The sequence below is a fragment of the Chiroxiphia lanceolata genome, chromosome 9, assembly GCF_009829145.1.
Source record: "Chiroxiphia lanceolata isolate bChiLan1 chromosome 9, bChiLan1.pri, whole genome shotgun sequence".
NCBI classification, from domain to species: domain Eukaryota; kingdom Metazoa; phylum Chordata; class Aves; order Passeriformes; family Pipridae; genus Chiroxiphia; species Chiroxiphia lanceolata.
In genome coordinates, this window is record NC_045645.1 from 29771567 (window position 1) to 29798415 (window position 26849).

The 26849-nt window shown below is 44.8% G+C and overlaps 1 protein-coding gene across 1 annotated transcript in view; it reads right to left on the reverse strand.

The window, feature by feature from the left end:
• The window catches only part of PLA2G4A (phospholipase A2 group IVA), a 61492-nt gene extending 37935 nt beyond the window's left edge, over positions 1-23557 (reverse strand). Inside the window, exons 1-4 of the mRNA XM_032696988.1 lie at positions 23421-23557; positions 16798-16879; positions 4156-4304; positions 761-874 (exon numbers count right to left, since the gene is read on the reverse strand). Coding sequence (XP_032552879.1) covers positions 761-874; positions 4156-4304; positions 16798-16879; positions 23421-23453 — 378 coding nt within the window. The 5' untranslated portion in view covers positions 23454-23557. The remainder of the gene's footprint in view (positions 1-760; positions 875-4155; positions 4305-16797; positions 16880-23420) is intronic.
• Positions 23558-26849: the final 3292 nt, after the last annotated feature.

The window sequence follows — 26849 nt, forward strand, 5'->3', positions numbered from 1 at the left end:
ATCCAATTACTGCATTGCTGTGTGTTAAGCAGGGCTGTGTTACAACAAGCCACTCACAGAAAGTGAAACATGTAATAATGAAAGAATTCCTGACAGCTTTGTGGAAGCCACAGGCATCAGCAGGAGGGGCAGTGCACTGACCAGCAAACCCTGAGTAACCTCTTACACTAAGGCCACAAAACTAAACTGCATCAAGTGGAGAAGGAACTGGTTTAGCAAGAGAAAGTTTCAAACTAGGCTTTTAAAGAAGATTCTCTCAGCAGGGACACACAAAACAGTGGCATTGTTTTGCTCAATTCTGCTCTCAGCAGGGCTGTAAAAAGATAAATACAGTGCCTTTAGGGTGACAGTGAAAGCTTAGAAAACTTCAGACCTTTCAGCTTCAGAGCAGGGTATGAAGAGGACAATCCTCACCTCAGATGCCTCTGTGTGCCCCCAAATTCTCAGCTATTTCCTGACTGAAAGGCTGCCACCCTTACCCCATGAGATATCCTAATCCCTTCTGGAATTCATAAAATAGCTGGGTATTAAGAAAGAACATACATACATAGTACTGAGGGAGACTGACAGGAACAGAAACAGCCCTGGATCTCCTTCCATCCAGGAATGAACATCAAGAGCAGGCCAAGGGTTTTCCTCACACTCCAACAGAAACATTCTACATCCCAGTCTACACAACAGTTCAGGTGTTCTTTGAAGACCCTCCCACCCTGTTCAGAGCTGCCCCAACAAAAGCAAAGCCACGAATGTCCCAACTTACATCATTGAAAGTCAACTGGACCTCCTTCTTTTCTCCCAGTTTCAGAGAAGAGATGGGAAATGTGGATGTGCCAAGAGTCTCGTCCATAACGTAGTTGGCATCCATGAGAGTAACCTAGAAAAGACAGCTGGGTATTCAATTCTACTTCAATAAATCCCTTTTTAATGCCATAAGAGTAAAAAAAAATTATATGGAAAAAGAATGGGCTTAACCCAAGCCAGTCAATGCCCAGAGCCAACAGACATGTTCTTTAAAACAGAATAAACTCATGTCCAGTGTAGGTGGCACCTCCAAGGTATCCAACTGCAGGAGTACACCAGGACTATCTCCAAAGGGTTTTTCATCCAAGCACCCTTCTGTCAATAAATCTCACCATCTTTCTAAGCAGACATAATAACTTCACATTCTACGCATAAAACACACAATTACTTCAAATTTCCAGTCAGTAAAACTTCCCTATGGAGAACTGTCCATAGTTTTCAGTGTGATAGACCAAAAAACAAACTTTTCACTGAAGAGAGAATCCACACATCCCAGCCTTGGATGTACAGACCAAGATTTTTAGATAGAACCCATACAGAATATGCCAAGTTGGAAGGGACCCACAAGGATCATTGAATCCAACTCCTACATCCCAGCCTTGTGTGTACAGACCAAGATTTTCATAGCACTGATTTGGCAAAGTGTGCAGCATTCCAAAAAACACAAAGCTTTCCTCTGTATCCAGCCAGACCTTCAAGTCTCTTCTCCTACTCTCCATGTCAGAGCACATACCCTCCAAAATGTGATCATCTCCAAAGATGTCTGGGGATACCACAGAACACCATCCCATGCTTTTGCTCTAATCCATGTGGATCTAGGTCTGGCAGTCTGGTTTCTTCCCCAGGGGCTGCCTTCCAAGTCCTTAAGTAAGTTATTCAGAAAGCATTTCAGTCTCTATTAAATGAGTTCTTCAGACTCCTTTGACTTACAGTTTTTTCCACTTTGTGGAATTATATCTTTTAAAATATCATATGTTTGTGGCTTGGATCATATCTTTTGCATTAAACAAAAGGAATCAAGATACAATCACTTGATGTTGCTACATCTGAGTTCAGCCTCTTCTCAGCTACAAAGAATCTTCTTCATCCTGTGCCACAAGCAACCCTTTGAAATGATGAACTGTATTTTAGGACAGAACTTATTATTTTAATGGCATCTACATCCTGTTTCCTTGTAGAACTTTACACTCTGAGGAACTGCCTCTTAAAACCAGCAGGAGAAACTTCTCAGTGGGATTTTGAAGAGCTTCAGAGGGAAAACGGCACTTGGGATAGAGTTAAAGGTGTAGATTAAAATAATCCATGGAGTCACAAAGACTGTGGAGTCTCTGTTAGCCTGGGAATTCACAAAGAGGTTTTGGGTGGGGAGGTGGCTTTACAGATTGGCATTCTGACACTGCACTCCATGCAGAATCCAAAGGGTCTTGCCCACACATCAGCAGAGCCATAATTAACCATTACTACATGGTATCACCTGCTGTTTGCTGACCAGCAAACAGTTATTGTAAAGTTCCATTTCCAATTTCTACTTACAATCAATCTTGTTGTGTTTGTGACTTCAACAATTTTATCCTTTCCAAACCCTTGAACGAAATTTTGTACATTAAATTTTGTACAGTAAATTCCAACCCTGCCAGAGAAGCTGCCTGAGGGTAAGGGAGGGGGCAGAGGATGGCCCAGGCTCTGCTGGGGGGGCCCAGCAATGGCACAGCAGGAACGGGCAGGAACTGATGCCCAGGAAGCTCCACCTGGACAGGAGGAAGAACTTCTTTGCTGGGCAGTGACCCAGCACTGACCAGGTTGCCCAGAGAGGGGCTGGAGTCTCTTCCCTGGGGATATTCCAGACCCCTCTGGACACAATCCTCTGCCCTGTGCTCTGGGATGGCCCTGCTGGAGCAGGGAGGTGGGACCAGATGAGCCCCTGTGGGCCCTCCCAGCCTGACCCATCCTGGGATTCTGGAACTACAAGCACAGTCTGACCCAGTCTTTATACAGTGCAGTAAACCCAAGGAATTTTCTTATTTTCTATTCCTCAGTTTACCATTTTGCTCAACTTTTGAAGATCTTGAGAGCTGCTACTGGCCACATCAATTATTTAGCCAGCTGTAGCTCCTGCAGATCCTCCAAAAAAGCACAAGATCTGCAAAAAGAGGGGTAAAATTCTTTGCCCCAGAGATTCTGTCAGAATCCATAAAAGTGGAATTGAAACAATTTTAGTTCCCATACTGCAACAAAGGCAGATGAACCCAAGTTCTTTTCTTCCTGGCTGTTTCATGAAGAAGCCAGAATCATTCCACTCCTTTCTAATTCCTGCTGTCTATTTGCCTGACTTGTTCTTAGAAGAGATTTCAAACCTTTCTCAAGTTTTCTGTGGCCAATTTGCACCCCTACAACCAAAAAATCTGGTAAGAATGCCCTCAGCTGACTGCTGCACCTGACCCAGCTGGTGGCAGCTGTTTTGGGTGATCTGCTTCCTGCAGAGCTGTGGTGGAGCCATTGGGAATCCCCTCAGATTCCCTGTCCCTGGATGTATATGACAGTCCTTCATGCTCCACTGAGCCAGCCACGGGATTGTGGAGCTTATCCCTCTCCCCAGAACATAAGGAGCTTGGAGGAAGCATAATTCCATTTCAGATCCAAGAGATGATGGTCACAGGGCCAAGGAAAACCTTCACAGGCTCCAGCTCTGTCCCAGTTGGCCAATTTAGACTGAACTCCATGAGCTTGGCTCAGAAGACTGCACGTGTCAGGGCCATCCCACAGGAAGAACAGAGCTAACAAAGGACCAGAGACAACCTTAAATGCTTGCCATGCCCACTTATAAAATACTCAGATGTAACACTCCCCTTCTGTACACAGCCTGGAAAGGTTTAACACCCTGAGATTAAACGGTGGCTTAACCAACAAGCCTGCACATGGAATGGTCCCCAGAACAGCACTGGGTGGGCTCCCAGCCCTTGGCTCCAGGCATGGAGGAGACAGCAGAACCACACTTTTGCTTTCTGTCTCCTCAGGGAGAAGCAAAGAATGGGCAGAGACTTGACTTTAGCCCCACCTATTCCCTGCCTGTAATAGCTGAATCAGTGCAGGAAGCAGGGAGTAAATGATGGCTGAGGTGAGGAATAGCAGGTACTATCCCTCAGGAGCAGTCCAAGAGGTGACTCACAGGCATGTCTTATAATGACTCTCAAGGCTACCCCTTGAATAACTCAACTTATACACAACACCAGGGCTAAAAGAAAAAGGGGGGATCTTGAGACAACAGATGCCACACATGCACAAGCTGCTGTGCTTCACCTTTCCAGGCACTGCTCCCTTCCACCTTCCCAGCTGCAGCTCAGCCCTGGGATTTACCTCCAGGACATTCTCCAGGTTGGGGTCCAGGATGAACTCAAAGGTCTCGTTCCACACGGGGTTCACGTCGTTGTTGAAATGCTTCGTTCTCTTCCTGCAGTCGGGGGCGGTCGGGATGAACAGCTCCACGTAGGGGTCCGGAGTGTCAACTGCAGGGCAAAACACACGCTCAGGGCAGGGAAAACTCAGCTTTGGGTTGTAATAGTTGTTGGTACAATGATGTGAAATCACAGATCACCTCCTGGTCTAGGACAGAGAAGTGTGCAGCTATATAAGTTACATAAATATAACGACAGGAATGATACAATGATATTAATCTCCCCAAAAGAAACAGGAATTGGGATTTAAGAGAGGAGGAGAAAAGCCTTGCACAAACAGAATGGCACTAGGGTCGAGTCAAGTTCATCGGGAATATACAAACAACTGCCAGGCAAGTTTTAAAAGTTTTCATTTCTTCCTCTCTTCCTAGCCTTTAATTTCTTTGGCTTGTGCCACACAAGTAAGTATTCCACAAAACAATGAAAACAAGCAGTTTGATCCAGAGTTTTGGATCCTCTTTAACCTTTGCTGGTTTGGGAGTGATGGAGGCAACCAGTGTGCTGCAGGAGAGCTGTCCAGATGGGAAACCACTGCAGTCACCACAGCTTTGGGGAGGTCACCACAGAACCAGGACCTTGTTTACACAGGATATTGGAATAACAACTGTGCACAACACTGACTGGAAAAGGAGATATGGCAACTACAGCTGAGCAGAATTATCAGGGGGAGAAAAGTACACATTGACAGAACTCATCGGATGTGTCTAATAATAGTCATCCCTGAGGGCAAGGAATGCATTCCTGGCAGCCCTAAAAATCCACTTTCCAACAAGTCAAAGCTTGTAGTTTCTTTCTCTTCAATGAGGGTTTTTTCCTGTCAAATTAGGCCAAGGCTCATGATGTCCTTCATGGTAGATTTTTCTAAAACATTGCTCAGATTTCAAATCAAACCAACTGTCTTTGGGGGGAAAAAAACCCCATAACCAACCAACCAAAATAAGGGCTCTCTGAAACCACTCAGGAGGTTTGGAATACGTACCCAGACAAATTCTATTCAATTTTATTCTAATTAAACTTCTCGAGGAGTTTAATTAGCCAACTGCTGCTGGTCACACTGCTCCCTGAATAATGAACAAGCAGCTCTTTACAGCTGGGGATCAGTGTGGGAAGCCTTAAAATAGCAATCCTTGTTACCTCCTATGGAATTATGGCTGATCTTGTCTCCTTTTTAATGCCGGGGGAACAGGGGGATCAACACCCAGTCACCTCTCCCTGGCAGATGTTACAACCTGCCAACTTCTACATTCTCTCTTTTCAACCACCACACAAAGTTGTGCCAGAAAGAAGGGAATCCTTCTTGGAACTAAACATCCACCAAGTCAGAAGTGACAAGGTCTCATCTGCTAAGTCTGGACATCAAGCATCACTTTCGCAATAAACACACACACTTGTTCTGCCAAGAGACTGAACTTGGCTACAAAAACTTGGGTTTTTACACAAAATCACAGTGCTGAACAGAGCTCTGGGCAAAACATTCCTCTCCATTCAGTTTTTCGTGTCATTACATGAACCGCCTTATGTTATAAAAATCTAATTTTTTCTTACAAATACAATCCCCAAATGGTTTCCTCTCCATATTCAAAACCCCAAAACACATGGAAATCTCAGACCTCTGGCACAGAGATGCTATTACTAACTTCCTATCAGGCTAAACGTGAGGCAGAGAACAACTAAACTTAGAAAAGTCAGCCTTGGTAGTTCAGCATTGAGAAGCCACCCCCTCACCTCCATGCCTTTATTAGCTTTTAACCCAAGGCAAAGATTTAATCATCTGCCCTTTCATGTTTCAAAGTTTATTTTGAGCTATTTTCAGCTAAGAAAATGAAAATCTATTCTTTTGTAACTTCCTTCTTCAGATGAAGAGGAAAAAATACACTGGAACACTGCATGCTGTGATTAAGATATTGCTATAAGCTATATTATATTAATCAAAATCTTAATCCTTATTATTGGATGGGGACCAAAAAGCTAGATGCCAGCAAGCAGACAAGTAACAGAAAAGTTCACTTCATGTATTTCAAAACATTAAAGTTGTCAAAGGCAGATTAAACAGTGTGTGCCCTTTTCCATGGATGTTTTTATTCCTGTTTGTGCACTTGCCAATTGATTTGCCAGGTAATGTTAAAAAAAAACTTATCTGAAAATGCAAGTAAAAACAGCTTGATTACTGCTGTTGTCACAGAATCCCAGACTGGTTTGGGTGGGAAGGGATTGTTAAAGCCCATCCAGTCCCACCCCTGCCCTGGGCAGGGACACCTTCCACCAGCCCAGGTTGCTCCAAGCCCCGTCCAACCTGGCCTTGGACACTTCCAGGGATCCAGGGGCAGCCACAGCTTCTCTGGGCAACCTGGGCCAGGGCCTCCCCACCCTCACAGGGAACAATTCCTTCCCAATATCCCATCTAACCCTGCCCTCTGGCACTGGGAAGCCATTCCCCCTTGTCCTGTCACTTCAGGTCTTGTCCTAAGACCCTCTCCAGCTCTCTTGGAGCCCCTTTAGATACTGGAACACTGCTACCCATATTTTGATTTTAAAAGGAAGAATCTTTGTGGTTAATGGGTCAACAGCTGATGTTTTGCAAGTTTAATCAAGACAAGAGAATTATCTATACCTGATATATATCTATATCTGGACTTGATGATCTTAAAGGTCTTTTCCAACCTTAACAATTCCATGTAGGGACAACCCTACCAGGGAACTGCTCTTTTTTTCCAGCTCCAGTACTTGAAATAGAACCACAGACTTAAAAGCAACAATATGTAAGGATTTGTCCTTGTTCCTCAGGACACTTCTGAGGAAAATGAGGTTTTTGTACACTAAGCCTTGCTCCAGGCTAATCCTTACACACGTGCTCTCCTGTGATTCCTCTGCCACAGCATCCCAACGTTAGAGCACAGGGAACCCTTGGAAGGATTTCCAATGGCCACATGCATCCCCACAGGATGGGATAATTCCATATCCCTCTTTTCCTGGCACTTTTTGGCTGCTTACAATAAGTGCAACTGAATGTCCTGGAGAGCTTCAGAGGGAACAGCACAGGGAAGGCTGGAACACAAGGGACCAGAGGGATTCCTCAGGAACAAACCAATCTGAACTGACAATTCAATAGCTAAAACCCCACCTGCACACTTAAAAATAAACTTAAGAGTTCCAGCACTGCTGCCAACGAGGGTCCTGCAATTAGCAGCTGAAAGCTGTACGTACCCTAAAGCTAATTAACAAAACATCCATAATCATGTCAACTCCCAGCATCCTCCAGGGGCTGAACACACATTTCCAACAATAAAAGCAGACTCAGGATCTACACTGCTATTTTTAAACAGCTCAGGAAATGGCTGAGAGGTAGAAAGTAAGGACTCCATGACTTTGCCTGGTTTGATTTATCTCCTGGTTAAGTAATTGCTATAGGATTTTCCCTTTAAATTACATTATGAATCACCAAGTAAAACCCACAAGGGACAGTAATTAGGGTCAAACACTCTCACATTAAAAAATGAGTAATGGTTTAACAATCTGTCTGTTAAAGAAACCTGTAAAATCTTCTACACTGACTGGAAAGCATTTGATCTTATGCTATTAATTTGATGAGATGACTGTTGGCAGGCCCCTATATTAATATAATTAATATTTCAGATATATAATTCATGTTTTAGTCATTTCAATTATTTCAACAGCATAACAGTCATAAAGAAACTATAGAAAGCCTGTTCAAATATAAAATACCAAGGATGAAGCCAATACCATCACACATTAAAATTTATCTTATTTGTCCATCAAAAGTCAAAAGAAAAGTTCTTCAAGTATCTCAAAGTCTGTTTTGCTGTAAAAAATTCCACACCATAAGGATTTGACTCTTTTTCCACATGAGCACGTCACAGACACCCGTGATCACAATGGATATGAAATAAAACTATACAAACTTTAATTCCACTTAATATATGCACCACCATTAGAGAAACTTCATCTGGATCCACATTTTTTGGTCCCGTGATCTCCAGATATCATTTTTAAGTAATTATAGGAATATTCCAGCAAGTCCATGGCAGAACTTCTTTAAAGAACTGTGTTAAGTTTGGTTGATTGGAGCATTTTGCTTTCTGGGTAACCATTATTATAATTAATACATGCCAATATATTTTATATTGATATGGATTATTACATATATACCAGTTACCATATATATTATACAAATACCAATACAATACATCAATTATGTGTAATATTGGTGTGTGTATATATATATATATAAAAATGGTAATAACCATTAATTTATCCACCATTAAGTGCAATCCCATTCATAAAACCTCACTAGGTCCCAAATGACCATCTTTGTCTATTTTCCACCTTTTTTTTGGCTTCCTGCATTACAGTACAGCTTGTTTAGCACAAAATCACACTGCAGCTGAGCAGCCTGACTGAGGCCAAGCTAATATTGAGAATTGCTGGATGACCTCTCCCTCTTCCAAGGGGGAAGAAGCTAAATAACAACTGAATTGTTATTCAAATAGTGAATTTTACAGGGCTCACTGGACAAGATGCTTCACAGTGGCTTGAAAATACAAGTTCCTCTCTCTGCCACAGTCAGGTGAAAATGTAATGAATTGTAAAATCATGGGGTTTCCCAGTTTCATGTGACTTTCCAGTTTTAAAAAAGGGAATTCTTAAAAATGGTACTTACCAATAATTGTCAAGTACCAATGATTAACATTTCCCAAAAACCACGTTAACAAATCAGTGAGTTATTAGATTTGGCTTAGCCTTGCTCTGTTCCACCCCAGTGAGAGACTAACAGAGGCCTGAAAAAGATGTCTCCAGTGTTCAGGAGAACACAGGCACCAGGAACTGATTAATCAAAGAAAGGAATGGAAAGAAGGAATGGAAAAAGGCAGAGCCACAGGATCCCACACAGGGACCAGGAGCAGGCCCCCCATTCTCACGGAGCAGATACCTGAGAGGCTCCAGAGGAGGGGGTGGATTATTTGCTGCCTGTGTTTCAGGTATTACAGGGACTGCCAAGCTTTAGGCTCTGGGGATTTTGCAAAGGGGATGATGCAGGGTGAGATTTCACGAGCGGAAGGTGACTCCAAGTGAAGCAGCTATGCCATGGGAAATCCTGGCATTAGGTAACACATTCATTAAAAATCAGCAGTGCCTCTATTGCAGTGCTTTGCAGCCCCAGCATTGCTGCAGTGAAGGGGAGAACTGAACTCCCAGCACAGGCACTGCATCATCCACCACCCAGTGTGCTGCTGGGGGACATCACTGGTTTCACTGATCCAGCCTTGAAAGGGGAAAAAAACCCTAAACAGGTCAGCTGAATGCTGCATAGGGCCACACCAGATTTGTACAAGTGCCAAGAGCAATATAATATTCCTTACTCTACATTATTTCTAAGTTCCTTTTGCAGACAGATAGTGAAAAGTGACTGAAACACTGATCTTGCAACAGCCCAGAGAAAAATAACATTTTTCTCTGTAGTGTGCCAGAAACTAAGGGGTTTGGGGTTTTTTAATTAATTTAAATGCCTAGTTCTCAGTGAAACATCTCACTCTACCACCAAGACACATGGGAGAGAAGGTGGCCTGGCTCAGCTCCAACTGTGGGTCCACAGCAATGCCAGACCTGGACAGGGATAATTTGGTCTACAGTAACTTTAGGTATATCATCACATTCCTGCTAAATTGCTTCAAAGCCACAAAATGACTTTTAGTCCAGATTTATGTTAGCTGATGGAGTATAGATTATTCCTAGCCTGGCATAAAGTCTGCTAATACAAATTTACACTGGCAAGGTTCTCTGAATCCACAGAACAAGTTTACACTGGATCTGTGCTTGGTATCAAGAGGTTTTAGAGGTTTTGGGTCTCTACCAGCAGCCCTAGAGCTTGACTTACTATATTGCTGAAGTGCAGCCTCAGGGCCTTGATAGAGAAGAGGTTCTTCCCTTGACTTTTTAATTCAGACAATTATAAGGAACGTTTTTCAAACACGGAGCTGCCCCAACTGGAGCAGAACCAGAGCTAAGTATAGGCTCAGGCTCCTGCATAAACATCACATCTTTGTAAAACCATCATCACTGCCACTGCAAGAAGCTCCAGGAAACCCCAAACTGAAGTGACACCTGGGAGTTGTTCCTCCTGCTGTCCAACCTGAGCCTCCCCTGGCACAGCCTGAGGCCGTTCCCTCTCCTCCTGTCCCTTGTTCCCTGGCAGCAGAGCCCGACCCCCCCCGGCTCCCCCCTCCTGTCAGGGGGTTGCAGAGCCAGAAGGTCCCCCCTGAGCCTCCTTTGCTCCAGGCTGAGCCCCCCCAGCTCCCTCAGCTGCTCCTGCTGCTCCAGCCCCTTCCCAGCTCCCTTCCCTTCCCTGCACACGCTCCAGCCCCTCCATGTCCTTCTTTCATGAGGGGCCCAACACTGAACCCAATTCAGATGCTTCAGATCACACCTTTAAAACAAATTAAAGGTCTTTTTTATACAGCAGACAGCAACCTGCAGAACTCCTTACCAATGGAGCTGTGGGTGAAAAGACTTACATGGATACAAAGAAAACAAGTGAAGTTTCTGCAGGAGAACCTCAGTGAGATCTAATTACACCGGGAGCACATCCAGCTCAGAGAGTCCCTCACTGAAGGCAGTGGTGGAGAGGTGTCAGAGGAAAGTGTCACATGCTTACCCTGTTCATATTTTTCCTTTATAACTCACTATGACTGATGTTCTTCCCGATTATCCCTTAGGATCAGGCATTAGACCAACCCTAACACAACTTCAAAGCACTCCTGGGAAGGGGGATGAGAGGGGAAAGAATAGAAAGCAGGAAAAAGTCAACTTATTACAGAGGATAAATGGCACAAAATAAGGGAGACTCCTCCTAAATGGAGAGAGCAAAAGGCTCAAACTGGAGAAACAGTGGTGTGCACAACTCCTGGAGAACAGCCCCACCACAGAGCTCTGCCTGGAGACAGGACAGCACGTGAAGCAGGAGCACTTCCCAGCCACCAGCAAGCTCCTTTCTCCTGGGGCTGCAGCTGGTCCCAGCCTGGCAAGGGCCTGGAGCAGAGGGACAAGGAGGTTCTCCAACCAGAGTCCCAGGAAGATGGATCCCGGGTCTGGGCCAGCACGACTGCTCCATGTTCTCAGTGCAACAGTCATGGGAGAGCCCTCCCCTGGGATGAGAGCAAGTGTTCACCAACCTTTGACAGAAACAGCCCCTGCCTCAGTAACTACATGGCAAGTACTCACAGACACAGTTTGGTTCTCATCAAAAAGATATTTTTTGCAACTGAAAAGAGCAGCAATTCCTGGATCAGCTTCACTGTGGAACACACGAACCTTTTTCCAACGTTGCTGTCCCTCTGAAGCACTGGCTAAGCCTAATCAGGGAAAGAATACTGGGAAGGAAACAAATCTGGCATTTAGTTGTCTCGATGATCTCCCTGAGATCTGCAGCAGACACCTCTTGAGCAGTTGTTAGTAGCATTGTTCATTTTTTAAGAGCCACATGGACACATATTTCAGTACCAGCCCTGGCTCCTGATGCAGAGGCACCTGCTGTGGTCAGTGGTGGAGCTCAGAGCACTCCAGGCCATGGCAAACAGCAGGGCCAGCACAGGGGCTGGCAGAAGGCTCAAACCTTATGGCTCCTGGCCACGAAACCTGCATGTGCAGCTTGTAGGATGGGGAGGATTGGCCAACGCTGACCTACTTCTCCCAGGCTGTTGGAATGGAAAAGGGAAGGAGTTTGACTTGTTTTCCTCTTGCAACTCCCTTGCAAAAATCAGAACCTGCTCCAGGGCCTTGCAGGAAGAGCCTTAGCTGATGACACTTCAACAGGTATGGTAGCTAAGCCAGGGGCAGGAGCAGCCAGCTGTGATCCTGAGAACAGCTGGATCAGTCCTGAGCCAGCTGCTGTAACACCAACTCCAACACAAGCAGGCAAACCTCCAATTCCTCCAGTTGTTAGGCCAGGTTTAAAACCCTGCAAACACCTACCTAGGCTGCTCTAGACTGCTGTGACTTGGGTTTTAGCTAGGCCAAGTTCAACCTCAGGAGCTCTGGTTGATGGTGAACAGCCACACTAGTGGCTGACACCACACTAGTTCAGCCTAACTGCAATGGAAATGCATCTTTTATTCCAACAGGGAAGACAGCAACTGGGATGGAAGCTAAGTACCAGTGTCATAAGCTGTCAAACTTTAAACCTTCTTGAGAAAAGATTTTTTTCCCCTTGAAATGGCCCAGAATTACAAATGTTCATTATCAAAGCATCAAAAGTAGCTGAAGTAAGTAAAAGCTGCAAATCCAAAACAGGATTAAGGAAGATTAGCAATCATTAAGAACAGTCATAAAACTGGTTCCCTCTGTAGATGCTTCCATTTGTTTTGAAAGCCATTATACTGAAATGGATCTTTAAAGATACAAGACAAATTTTACAGTGCTTCCTTTGACCAAATTTTCCACCAAGCTCCCTGAAAATCCAGAAGGGGAGAGATGCTATGGAAAGAAATGCAAGCATTTCTCTTCTACAATATTGCAGTTTGGGATTCTGGTCATTTTTCTGCAAGTTCTTGTACTGTCATGGAAGAAAGGAAAGGCTCTACAGTTTGGGTGGCATCTGAGTAGACTCAAAACTAAACATCTACTATATAGGAACACACTAGACCAGAGGCAAGATCTTTTCCAAGAGCTCCAGTTAGAGAAGTGATTTTACAAGGTCTGGAATCAGCAGAAAGCTAAGCATTTAAGATAACTAAATCCTCACCAATGCCACGCAGATTCTGTGATATTTTATCTTGTAATAGGTTTGTGTGGCAGGTTTTGGGCAGCAGGGGAATAGAATCCCAGAATGGTTTGGGTGGGAAGGGGCCTTAAAGCCCATCCAGTCCCACCCCCTGCCATGGGCAGGGACACCTTCCACCAGCCCAGGTTGCTCCAAGCCCCGTCCAACCTGGCCTTGGACACTTCCAGGGATCCAGGGGCAGCCACAGCTTCTCTGGGCAGCCTGTGCCAGGGCCTCCCCACCCTCACAGGGAAGGATTCCTTCCTAAGAAATTTCTTTGCCTCTTTTTGTGTTGAACTGTTTTTCTGCCAGTTCAGCTGGCTCACCCCCATCACATGTGTCTGACAGGTGGTACAAGGGTTGCAGCAGGAACACCAGAAAGAAGGAAAGGTCTAGGGGATAAAGTGAGTTTAGTTGTCTTTCTAACTATCCTACTCTGTTACAGTTAACTGGCAAAAAATGGCAGGAATCTCCTCAAATTGAGTGTGTGTAGCCCATGTCAGTAAGAGGTGAATGATCTCCTCTCCTTATCTGGACCCAAGAGAGCCTTTCATCATATTTTCTCCCCTGTATTGTTGATGGCAGGGGAGTGATAGAGAGACCAGCCAAGGTCAACCCACCAACATCTGCTGCAGTTACTCAGCTCATAAATCTTCCTGTAAAAGATGCAGCCAGAAGAGCTGAGCACAGTGAACAGAGCAGTCACTAAACCAGAATTTACATCTGGGCAAAGCTGCATCACCTGGATGTTGATGGGATGATGGTATCTTGGACTGACATAATCACCTTGACAGAGACACCAAAAACTGAAACAAGTTAAATCAGTACAGAAAATACTTCTATATTAAGGCAACAGTAAATGGGCAGATACCTTTAATAAGAAGGGATATGAATGAACTTCTGGAAAGAGGGTCTGCTCTCAAACTTCTTTTGCCCCCTCCCAACCGTGCTGGGTCATTTCTTACAGTAAATCTCATTTATCACCCCCAACCATGCATTCACAGAATGACAAATTGGTCGAAGTACACCGACTTCCTTCACATATGAAAAGCATCTGGATGGAAAATTTCTATTATGCAATTATTGCCATTTTGGTTTATTTTGATGTGCTCTATCAGTGAGTAGCAAGAACAGCTACTGTAGCTCAGCTACTCAGATCCTGGGATGACCAAGATTTAGATTTGGTTGCTTGTCTTTGTCAGATCACCTCCCAGAAATGTTAACTCACAGACACAATGGGAAACCACAGCCAAACAGAGAGGGCTGGAGGCTATCCCAGCTCCAGCTTCCTCTGCTGTTCCACCACAAAGAGCAGCCAAGGCACTAAAAATAAGTCTTGAATCAGCAGAGCTGCCTGTGTGACCTGGTCACTCCTAGAAACACACTGCCTCTGGAAGCTACACTGTAAGTGGGCACCTGTGACCTGAATTTAAGGATAACACAACCATTTACACTCCTTATTAACAAAGAGCTCAATAAATCTTGAAAAACATGCTTAAAATATTGCCTGGGCTTAAGGAGACAGAATTCAGGGCCTCCATGCCCATCCACACCACACCTTCCAGCTACAACTCCTTGAGCAGAGGCAGAGTTCAGAGCCTTAAGATGAAAATATCACACCAAGCACTTCAGTATATTTAATAAACTTAGATTGACCCAGATTTTTCAGAGCAAGTCTTGGAAAAACTGACACGGCAAAAAGAACAGCAAAACATTACACAAAATCCCTCATGTTCCCCCATCACCACCACAATGTAAAATTAACTCTCTTGACCCCAGAACAATAACAGCAGAAAAAAAATCAGGGGCAATCCACCAGAAGAGCCAACAGCTTGGTAGTGTCCATAGTGGGACAGTGTCCATGAAGGGTATTCAGGTACCCACCCCAACCACGTCACAGCCACCCTTCCTGGCAGTGATTCCTGTCCTTGAGACAAGGAAAGTTCAGAAATTCCTTCCACAAGTTCCAGTTTTGGCAAATCAAATTAAAAAATAAACATACATATATACATATATATATATGTTGGCACAATCAACTGTAAAGACCCTTCAGCACTCACAGCTTCAAGCATCTCTCCTCAGTAATTAACACGATCACTGATTTGATCAAAGAGCTCCCAGGCTCCAACACACCAAGCTTTGTAAGAGCCCAGGAAATAAAAACGTTGTTCACTTTCCCAAAATAAAAACAGACACAACGATCTGTTTCTCTCACTGTGGGGGATTTGCCAGGACTCCAAGAACCAGCCCCGGGAACTTGGAAGCTCCCTCAGAGATGCCCCAGGCTACAGAGCTCTGGTAGCTGCCTCAGACAGGAAACAAAGCAGGTTTTGGTAGCCCTTAGTTCTGACAGGTTTTATCAAAATAAAATCTTCTTCCTGAGCAGCTTTTTGGTTTTGATGATTTGCAAAGATAACAGGGTGGGGGTTTTTCGGAAGGAAAAAAAAAAGAAATTACATTAATGGATTGCACTTGGAATTTATTCTATAGGAATATAGTGGACAAAAATGCCATGGTCTTCTGGCTTTCTTCACCCTTTCCCCACTCCCTTTAATATCATATCATGGGGTCCTCTCTTCAATCTCCTTTTTTTTCTTCCCACATTCCCCACACTGTCTCACAAAAGAGAACTCTGAGTCTGAGAACCTGTGTTGTCCATCTTCTCACACACACAAACCTGTGGGCTCCTTCTTCCACTCTTCCAGCACTTCTCCTGAGGTTTTTTGGTATAAAGATTATATAAATATGTATATACACACCCCACTGCATCTTCTCTGGGTGTTCTATCCTTTACCCCACAGGAGATGTTAAACAGATTCCCAATTCCCTCTTTTTCCCTTCACCAGGGCTCCCCTTTCTCCCCTCATACTTGGGGCTCTTGAACATTCCCCTTCCAAGTGTCCTTCCCCCAGTTTTACTATCAACAGTAGACTTTAACTCTGAAAACCCACTGTTAACCCACTGAAGTAAAGCTGAGTGTCAGAGCAGGAATTGGAAAGCATTTGCATGTCCAAGGAGCCTGATGAGAGAGCAGGAGCAGGACACCACACTCACCCTCCCAACCCCAGCCTTGGGCTATGCCAGGCTCTGCACAGAGTGCCAGGGAAAGGGAGAGATGACCTGGCAGCAGAGCAGTTAGACCTGAGGAAGTGGGAATATCCTTTCTGCAAATTCAGCCAATATTCTCTCCCTCTTCCCTCCTTTAGAGCAGAGAAGAGTTTTCATGGGTTGTTCTTCCTGGTGGTTTCCTGTTCAGCTACACAGTCCAGCAGCCTCACAGAAAGGGGAAGAAGTGCTGGTGTCATGTATCTCCCCACCACAAGATCTGCTGACCCATTTTGGGTTGGTTTTTGAAATGGCTTTTATTTTTTTCTCCTTACTGCACTGACTCAGCAGAGCTCTGGGCTCCTCTCCTTTGACGTGTTCCCACCAGCAAACCACAGCCTTCTGAGGCAGCAGCAACTGCCAGTCCCACAGGACTCACACACTGAGCCAAAAAGCTAATTGTAGGTGTTGATCGTTGTAGGCAAATCGTTTACAACTCACTCAGCTCTTCTGGATCAGTGGAAAGAAGGAGCAGCAAATCTGCTCCGAGTGAGAGTGAGCAATGACACGGGGACACTGCCCTGGCTTTAACAAGACAGACAAAAAACCACCCCCAGCCCAGGAACAATCATTTAATGCACGACAAGCTGGATGTGTCATCACCTCCCCCTGCCTACGGCAACAGCCTCATGGAAGAAAGAGCAAAATAGAAAGAGAAATACTCACGCATGTCACCAATGGCTCCCTTGGTGACATTTGTGGCTTTCCTTACTGTCACAGTGAATATGTGTGAGTACTGGTGCTCCACCTGGAAGTCAGAGAGTTAGAGGTGATTAAGCTCCAGAACAACAACAACAACAACCAAAAATCACCTATGAAAATAGGGTTTCGTTTGGTCCAAAAACAGAGAGAGGGATATCACCCAGGCAAAACGTAAGGGAAACTCATACTGGATAGAGCATCTTAAAGCTGAACTGCACCCTGCAGCTTTACTGGGAGGTCAGACCTTGCACTGGGGCTGCTGGATTTTCCTGCAGCCACACCTACTAATCTCAATGAATAACACTCCTCCTCTCCACACAACCTGCTCCAAGGCATTTAGTCAGTCAGGGACAACTGGGTACGGTAAAGAAAAAATAAAAAAGGGGTTATTTTACAGTTTGTCTTTGTAATTACCTTCCCCTGGTACAAAGAACAGGAGGAATTATTTCCAAGTATGCGTTCTGGAGCAGATAAAAGCACGCTGCACGTGCAAGGGACAGAGTCAGTGATACTTGGAGTACACCTTTTAGCACACATCAATATTCAGTGGGAAAGCATCCTTAAGACAATGGAATTTATTTAAAACCCAGCTGTTAAAACATTCCCCAGCAAGTTCTGTGCAGTTTCTGGGGGTTCCTGTTTCCTGCAGAGCCCAAGCACACAGCAGGAGCAGGTCTCTCCTGAACAAACTAGGGAAGTGGGAAAAGATGCGAAGTTAAGAAACAAAAATAAAAAATTTAATAAAAAGACGTCACCAACTCACATCTACTGTTGCTTTATCTACATAGCCATAGATTTGACCAACTCTGAGACTGACCAGTGCATGCTGCAGGGCAGACAACACTGGCTTTACAGGGACAGAGCACAGAGATTGTGGGTATATCTGATGTGCTGGAGGCAGGATCAGGTCTCCCACAATTGCCTCCCAGCCCTCACACCTCCACTGCTATGTTAAAAGCCTGTCTTAGGACACTTGAGCTGTCTGGCTGCCCACAGTGCCCAGACACTGACTCACACCCTGCTACAGCATACCTCAGGTTTGCATTTCCAGCACTGAAACAGGGATATTTTCTATCTTTTCCTAACCCCCTATTAACTTTGTGATATATTTGGCATATCAGTCATTGGGGCCAAAACAACCAGCCAAGTATCAAAGGTCTTACAATGTATTCCAACCAGAAGGAAAAGGGGGAAAGACCAGAATCAAGAAATTCACTGGAATTTATTTAAAACCACAGACAATACCCTTGGTATGGGACATGCTTTTCAGGCTGTGCCTGGTGCTTTCTTGCTGTGTTTTCATCTGGACACTTCCTTTTTTCAAAACTGGTTGTTCCAGCCAAGCCTCATTATTTCTCATCTACAACTCACCTACAGAGTCTAGAACCAAACTGGACCCCTCTAATAAAAAAAAAAATACTATCTTATAGGTATCTTACATATCATTTCCTCAAAAAACCCAAAAAAAGCCACAACCAACTACAGACAGCAAAAGTGGCTTGTGAGTGTTTAAGTAATAGTTGTGTCAGGATACATTAAAAAGCAACTCAAACGATACCAACCCAAATCCCTGCACAGCCCCATCCCCATGGCAAAGCATCCAGGAGACACTGCCCACAGTGCCACCACGGGATGAGTTCACTGCAGCCACTGCCTGCCCCAGACACTGCATGTGGCAGCTGCCTTTGGCTGTGATCACCCCCGGGTTGGGACAGCCAGAGGCTCCATCCATGACTGTCTGTCTGTCCAGCAGCACATTGCAGCTCTGGGATCCCTCCCCTGTCAGCTGCAGGAGCTGTCAGGATCAAAGAACAAGGCAGCAGGCAGGGGGAACTGTGTAATGCCAGCTGTTACCTTACAAGTGGTGCACTGAAACCCTCATTGGTTCAGTGGTTCACCAACCATAGGAAAAGTGGAATTCAGACTCTGCCTGTTCCTCCCAGTGGGACTGTTTGCTCACCTCCAAAGCACCAAACCCAACAGAAAGGGTTTAGGTGTGGGAACCCACAGCTGGTAAGAGCCAATACCTACTGAACAACCTGCCCTGTGCTGGCATGGAGACATACCCAGGATTCCATGACATCCATCACCACCTGCACTGCAGCTTCCAAGAGGACATGGATGAACGGGAAGGAGGATGTGACTTCTCCGTGAATAAATTTCTGCCCAGAGTTTTCCATCACAGTGGGGTAAATGGGGATTTTAGTGACTACCTGGGAAGAGCTCATTCTATGTGAACAGTTATGTGAAGTTCTGTCATTCACCCTGCTCCAAGAATTTTCACAAGCTGTGAATCTCCCAAACCCAACAGCTCTCGCTGTCCCCTGTTTTCAGTTTGCTGCTTAAAAACACCCAAAGCTGCTTTATCAGTGTGTGCCACCTTCACACAGGTCAGGTTGATGAAGGGCTGGTTTCACAACACGGCACTGGCCTCAGTTTGTTCACAGACTGATGTATTTCCTTTGTCACATACAACCTTATAATTAAGAGAAACAGCCCAAAGTACAAACACACCACCCTTCTCCTTTTTCTCAGCTCTTAAGAAAGAGCTTGTCCTCACTGGAGAACACAAATCAGAGATCACCAAGCATTTAGCAACGAGGAGGAGGATGGAGTTATAATTAAGTGACAGGGATGGGACATGGGTGTGCTGCACTCAGTTCTCAGCTGATACATGAAATTCATGTGCAATTCTGGTGCCTCAGAGTCCTCGGTGGAAAACGAGGAGACTACACGATGCTTCCTGACAAAAAGCACTCTGTAAAGTCATCTTCTTGCATCTCCCAGTCCTACTCATGAAACTTATATGCCTAAAAAAAATGCCTACCACCAAGCCACCACTTACTAGTGCATTCTCATTCCAGCAGGACAGAGATCATCACTATTTCTACTACAAGTCAATAACTGTTTTGCTAAACAGTTATATTATCATAAAAACTGCTTTTTATTGACTTAAACAGCAACCCCCACCATTCCAGCTGTTATACTGCCAGGAAAGTTAAGTCTGGTTTAAGATCTGGGATCCTTTGAAAGGAAGGCATGTACACAGAGGCCTGGCAAAACCAGAAAACATTATATCCTTTCCCCATGCCTCACACTGAGGATTATAATTATAAAGAGTTATTAATATTTGGCCATAATGACAGACTTGGAAGAAATTTGTAACTACTAAAATAAATGATCTCCCTGTTTGTAAAAAGAAAAATATACAGAGATACACAGGAACCTCCAAAGTCCAGATCTCTTCTTACACCAAAATAAACGTTTTTCACGTAACTTAAGTACAATAGGAAATTAGGGCAATTTTCCACTTAGGATCCAGCTTCTAAGGGGATTAAAAGGATTACATGTCCACATTTCAGAAGCATTTTTTGGTTAGTTTTTGGAGTGAGTTCTGAAGTCATCAGATGCCCCCTGGAAACACCACAAGAAATGTGTTGATTCCAAATACCTCTACAAATCCAGCCCTTGCTGCTTTAGATGACTAAGCTGCATTTTCTCAAGTGACTTATGTTCACCTTAAACCTTGATAAAAATCTGTACATTGCCAACCCCTCGAGTACTTCTGAAAAACAGAGGATGGTAAATAAATCACTTAAACATTGCAACATTGAGTGGAGCAACATCTGCATTCCTTTAAAAATTGACGACAGGTTACAAATTTCAAAAGCTCACAACTAATTCTAGTGGAAGGTGTCCCTGCCCATGGCAGGGGGTGGAATGAGATGGGCTTTAAGGTCCCTTCCAACCCAAACCATTCTGGGATTCGATGAATTTAAAAAACTCAAACCTACCATCCACAGTGGCCTCGCTTTACAGGTGCATTTCATCTCACTTCCTCTTTGTCCAGACATTTAGAGAAGAAAGGAGAGAAAGGTTTTCAACCTGCCCTCTCTGAGCATGGGGTTTCTAAATTATGGGACTCCTGTGGGCAGTATTCTACTCTACTGGTTCAATACTGGTTTTCACCCAGCTGGGCACTGCCCAGGCTCCCCAGGGCAGTGGGCACAGCACCACGGCTGCCAGAGCTCCAGGAGGGTTTGGATGATCCTCTCAAGCACATGGTGTGACTCTTGGGGATGGGCATGAGCAGGGCCAGGAGTTGGACCTGATGACCCCTGTGGGTCCCTTCCAACTCAGCATGTTCTGGGATTCTGGGATTCCAGGTATCCTGCACAGTCACGATTCAATATCTCCCATTCTCACACACCTTTCCATCTCTCCCAACTCCTCTCCTGCCTCCTTTCTTCCCCCCTCACCTTTGCTTGCCTTCCTCCCAGTAAAATTTCCCTAATTATCTGCTTTCCTCCCTTTAACATACTTTACATCTTTTACATATTTGTGAGCACACAAACACCATCACCTTCCCACTCTGGGGCTGGGAAACAACCTCACACCGAAGTCTCCCAGAACACAGGTGGGTTTTACCTACAAACTTTCCGGACTTGCCAAGAAGGAGGAATTTACATGTCTCCAATATCATATTTGTGTATTCCAGAATGCTGAGTCACAGAACACAACTCCATCAGGAGACTGCCTTGCACACCAACCCCAATCAGGAAGCTCTGGCACGGGCAGATTGCATAAGTATTTAATAGTTTTACTTCCTCAATGTTAAGGTCACTTGAGCCCACAATTGGGCTGGAAAAATGACAATATTTGCCTGTTTACCTAAGTAATAGATTTTCAGAGTCCATGCTCTTCTTTCACAGGGTATTTCAATTCAGACAAACATTTGTGCACACACACACACAATTTTATCTTGAAGCCATTTTTCCCACTGTTATAATATTTACCTCCCATATCATTGTAACCAAAGATGTATTACATATCTTAAGTTTCTAAATCTAAAGCTTTTTTGGCACAGACTGCACCTCCAGTAGCTTTTTATTCCTCAGAGTCTTTCACAAAATGTGAAAAAAAGATAAATAAAAAGATCAGAAAACACACAAATCAGCAAAAGGACTTTTAGGGAGAATACTTTTGAGTCTTTTAATGCCAAATGTTCTTAAAATCCAAGATTTTTGCATGGATACGAGCCTGCTGCCTTCCAAATTCCAGTAAAAACTTCCGTGGAATTTCAATTTTCAAATTAAGAAACCTCAAAAGAGTTCCATTCACTTTTCAAGCAATTAAAAGATCAGCTCTCGCATTGACAGCGTTTACTACAATATATACTGGTATCAGAAGATCTTTCAGGGGAATGATTCAATGAACTAGAACCGAGTGCCTCAGAGACCTCTCCCATAAAGGTACAGATCATTCCAAGCATTCCAGCCAGGAGAGGGCAGTGATGGCAAAAGGAGCAAGTCAGGGAATTGTTGTAACACAGTTAGAGACATCAACCCGCAGTTGGTCCTTCCAGCTGAGTTCACAGGCCTGTGGAGGAGCAAAGCCGAGAGCGGCACGTGCTGGCTGCAAACTGGAGCAGAGGATGTGAGCGTGTGGGGTACAAACCACAGCACTGATAAGAGATCACTTCAAGGAAGCCCAGGGTGTATTTTTAGCCATGCTTTAGAAGCACAGCACTCTGACAAGTGTGGTTATCTCTGGGTACACGTCACTGTTCCTGCTGGGGGATCCCGGGGCTCTTCCGAGAAGCCCGTGATAGGAACACGCCCGGTGTGGCTCCAGATTTCAGTCTGAGCAGGAATTGCCATTTCATGTTTACTCTGGAAAGTCACTTCCAGGAGGGCTACATGGGAATATCCCAGTGTTCAGTGAGCCACTGCCTCGCCCCACAACGGGCAGTTCTGCTCCCCTTTCCCTTCTCCTTCTCTTGTCCCTGCTTCTCCACTACACAGGTTGTGCTCACATGGCTCCACCCTCCCCCTGGGCCAGCTCTGACAGCACAAAACGGATTTTCTAATCATTCCATGAAATCCTGGAATGGTTTGGGTTGGAAGGGACCTTAAAGCCCATCCCTGCCATGGGCAGGGACACCTTCCACTAGCCCAGGTTGCTCCAAGCCCCGTCCAACCTGGACACTTCCAGGGATCCAGGGGCAGCCACAGCTTCTCTGGGCAACCTGTGCCAGGGCCTCCCCACCCTCACAGCCAAGAATCCCTTACTAATAACTTTTTTTGGTCTATTTTTGTATTGAGCTGTTTTTTCTGCCAGTTCATCAAGGTCAATTGTCTCCCTAAAGACATGGGTTTGATAGCTGGGACAAGGGATGCAGCAGGAACACTGGGATAAAGCAGGAAGGCAGAAGCAGGAGCTTTCAGTGGCAGCTGCTGTTGAGTAGCACAGACCATTTCACTCAGACCTTGAATTTGCAGGATGTATTCTGAAGATTATCTTTGAACCAACATCATTGATATACACTAGTTTAAGATTTAAATACCCAAAATTGTCAACTGACCCCTCTATCCATACTAATGAAAAGGGAAAGAGTTAGTCAGTAAATAGAATTGTACCAAAAAAATTGTTCTGTAAGAGATAAAGTTACACACACTATTTCTTTAAGGAATTAGTAACAACTGCAATGTTATGTGCTTATTTAGAGTACCCTTTAGTAGAACACATTATACAAGACAGGATATATTACAGAAGACAGTATACGCAGAAGATTCAGAGCTACTTACCACAATGTGCTGGTAAGGATCTATGACAGACATTTTTGCTTAATTTTTATTCAAGGCAACTGTCAAATATCTATTTCAATTCCACAGAGGAGAGGCTTTCTCGTTTTTCAGAGCAGAGTTAAGTATGAAAGATCCTTTCCCTACTAAATAAAGAAAAAATATAATTAAAATTCTTATGTTCCTTTTAAACTGTATTTTGTAACAGCACAAATCAGTTCCTCTGCTCTAGGAAGGTTCCCAGCACTCACTTGTTTACCAAGCAATTAATTTCAATAAACTATGGAGATACAGATATTTACTTGCCTGAGCTGTAGAAATTTCTCGTGCTTATTTCCTCTACCTCAGGGTAAGAGCGGGAATCAAATATCTTGAATTCCAGTCATCCCAGTATTCTACAAACAAATAAAAGAAGAGAGGCATCACATTCATCCCTTACATACATTCTAATATATATGCTTCCATACATTACAATCCTAGTTAAAACCAGGACTGAGAACTCTAAAGGAGCAGCAACAGTGCCCTCTGTAAACCCAGAAAGGCAATTCCAGCCAGAGCTGTGTGTCACCTCCAGGCCACCCCAGCTCTCTGGAGATGCTCAAGAGGCTGTGACAGGCAAACTGCAAATCAGCTGGAAGGATTTAAACAGACTCTTCATAGGCCACTGCTTTCTGAACCCTTGGTGAAGATCAGGGGCCACCAGAGACCTTCAACTTCAGAACTGTTTCCAACCATCAAAGGGAGGTTACTCCTTTCTGCATCTAAAAGTCCATGGGGACTGCTGCACAGGATCAGTTCTCAGATCCAGCTGGACCATGATCAGACCTGAACCATCACAAAAACGTCAGAGTGAAAAGAAGCAAAGCACCACATGGTCCTTGGTCCCAAGGAAATGATTCCTAATCCTCAATTCTGAAACGGCAGGATAAGCCCTAAAGAATGATGATTTATATCACTCCCAAACCCCTGGCTCTCAAGCAATTATGTGCAGGCATTACAATAACAATCTAGTTTTGTTATGATCACTGGAACATTACAATATCCCTTCATTAACCACTGAATCATTAAGGCTGGGAAAGCCCTCCAAGATAATTGAGTTCAACCATTAATCCAGCACAGCCAGGTCCACCACTAACCCACCACATCTACGTGTTTTTTTGAACATTTCCAGGGACAGTGATTCCACCACTTCCTTGGGCAGCCTGGGCCAGTGCCTGCCCACCCTTTCCTGGCAACTCTAACAATAGCTTGAGGCTAGAAATCACCCTGGGCTTATTTATTTGTTTTTATCTAAGGAAGTCTGAATAAGAAAGACTTCAGCACTGGAGTAAATGTGCCCAGCCATATCAGTTTTGGAGGAACTGCTGGAATTCAAAGGCAATCCAGAAAAGGGAACAGCAAGTGCTATCCAATCACTGTCATGAACAGGAATTTTTTAAATCATAAATCAGAAAATACACATTTCCCCTAAGTGCACAGGCAACTACCAACAAACACCACATTCAATTTGAGAGGATACACAAAACCAAGCTGAGGATACTGCTCTGTCCATGGAACTAAGAAAACAGGTTAAGCCTGGTTCGAGTTGTTTGTCTTGCATCCTAAAGGCAGAGTTCCAGTTCCCCAGATGATCACTGGACTGGCTTAGACATGAGATCATTCTCTCTTTTCCTATAACCCCCCACCTCATTTATTTCAACATCGGCAGGAAACGCATCTGGGATGCTGCAAACAACAGCCTCTTTGACTACAGGGCCGGGATGAATCCCCAAGCACCACCTGCCCTCCATGTTGGATGAGACAAGGATGGTGCAGACAGACAAAAATGCGATCACGTCATCACCAACTGCCTCCCAAACACACCCGCGCTCACTGCGAGGGAAGGACACACGGACAGAGCTCTCAACAGGGACAAAAAGGGAGCCTTGATGTGACAGACAAAGCCCAATATCCTGGTTTTCTGTATGGCACATCCCACCCCAACTCCTGCTGGTGTTACTCCAAATAGGAACTCTTGCTTTGCTGTCTTGTCAGTCTTTCAGGATGCACTAAACAGAGGCAGGTACCCAAACCCAGGCATCCAGTGCCATCTCAGACATGTGAGTGCACCTGGCAGACAGACACATATTCATGCCCTTCCAGGAGCCAACATCTGAAGCAGCAGCAGACATCTATGTTTAAGTGACTCGAATACTTACTTATGTCCTTTACATTGGACTTCATTCCTATCAGAGTTACTTGACCCTGCCATAATTACACCACACCCTCTGCAAGCTCACGCTACATTATCCATAGAGTTTGGGTTAATAGATTCTATACCTAAAAATTTTATTGTGGCAGAGGAGCCAAATACAGCACTACCAGAAGGTCCCTATTACATCCACCAAGAGCCATGAAGAAAGTCTTGAAGAATTTTTGCTTCAAACATCTGCAGTAAAGAGAGCAGCAATCCCAAAATTATCTCAATGCTGCCCATATACACTGTCCATCCCACAAAGCCTAGTGGAAGAGTCTTCATACCATCTCAGATTATCCTGAGTTGGAAGAGACCCACAAGGACCATCCAGTCCAACCCCTGGCCCTGCACAGACACCCCAACAATCCCACCCTGTCCCTCAGAGCATTGTTCAAACCCTCCTGGAGCTCTGGCAGCCTTGGGGCTGTGCCCACTGCCCTGGGCAGCCTGGGCAGTGCCCAACCACCCTCTGGGGGAAGAACCTTTCCCTGAGATCCAACCTGACCCTGCCCTGAGCCTGGGTACTGTTCCTGGTCCCTCCAGAGCAGGGATCAGAGCTGCAGCCCCCGCTGAGCTCTGCCCTCAGTCTCCTCTGCTCCAGCCGATCTTCAGCTAATTAAGGGCTGCAGCACAAGCACACACAAAGACCTGCACTTGAGCTGGAGAGTCCAACCCTTGACAGATGCAGGGGAAGCCTCTGAGCACATCTGCAAGGACACACTGATATTACTAACACAGATTGTTTTGTTTCCCTGATAGCTGGTGGTATCACATTATCTGTGAGTGTGCTGTTCCCAGGGCTGACAACATTCCTTCCTAAAGGAAAAGCACCTCACAGGCCATGCTGCTGCAGCAACATGAGCATACATCCTGTGTGGACAGGGCTTGGAACAACCTGGGCTAGTGGAAGGTGTCTCTGCCCACGGCAGCAGGTAGAACTAGATGAGCTTTAACGTTCCTTCCAACTCAAACCATTCTGGGATTCCTGTTGTTTTACTGACGAGTGTCCAAGTTTACAAATTACCACACCAAACAGCCTCTTGAACAGGCCACAGTTCAGCCAGGTCATCCAATACAGAGACAGCTCCCCTTTTAAGTCCCTAAATCTCACTCTCATCCAAAACTGAACTCTACTTTCATCAGTCCAAGAGTGTTAAATTGTTGAACACAGTTTCAGACATCATGAGTACCAAGTG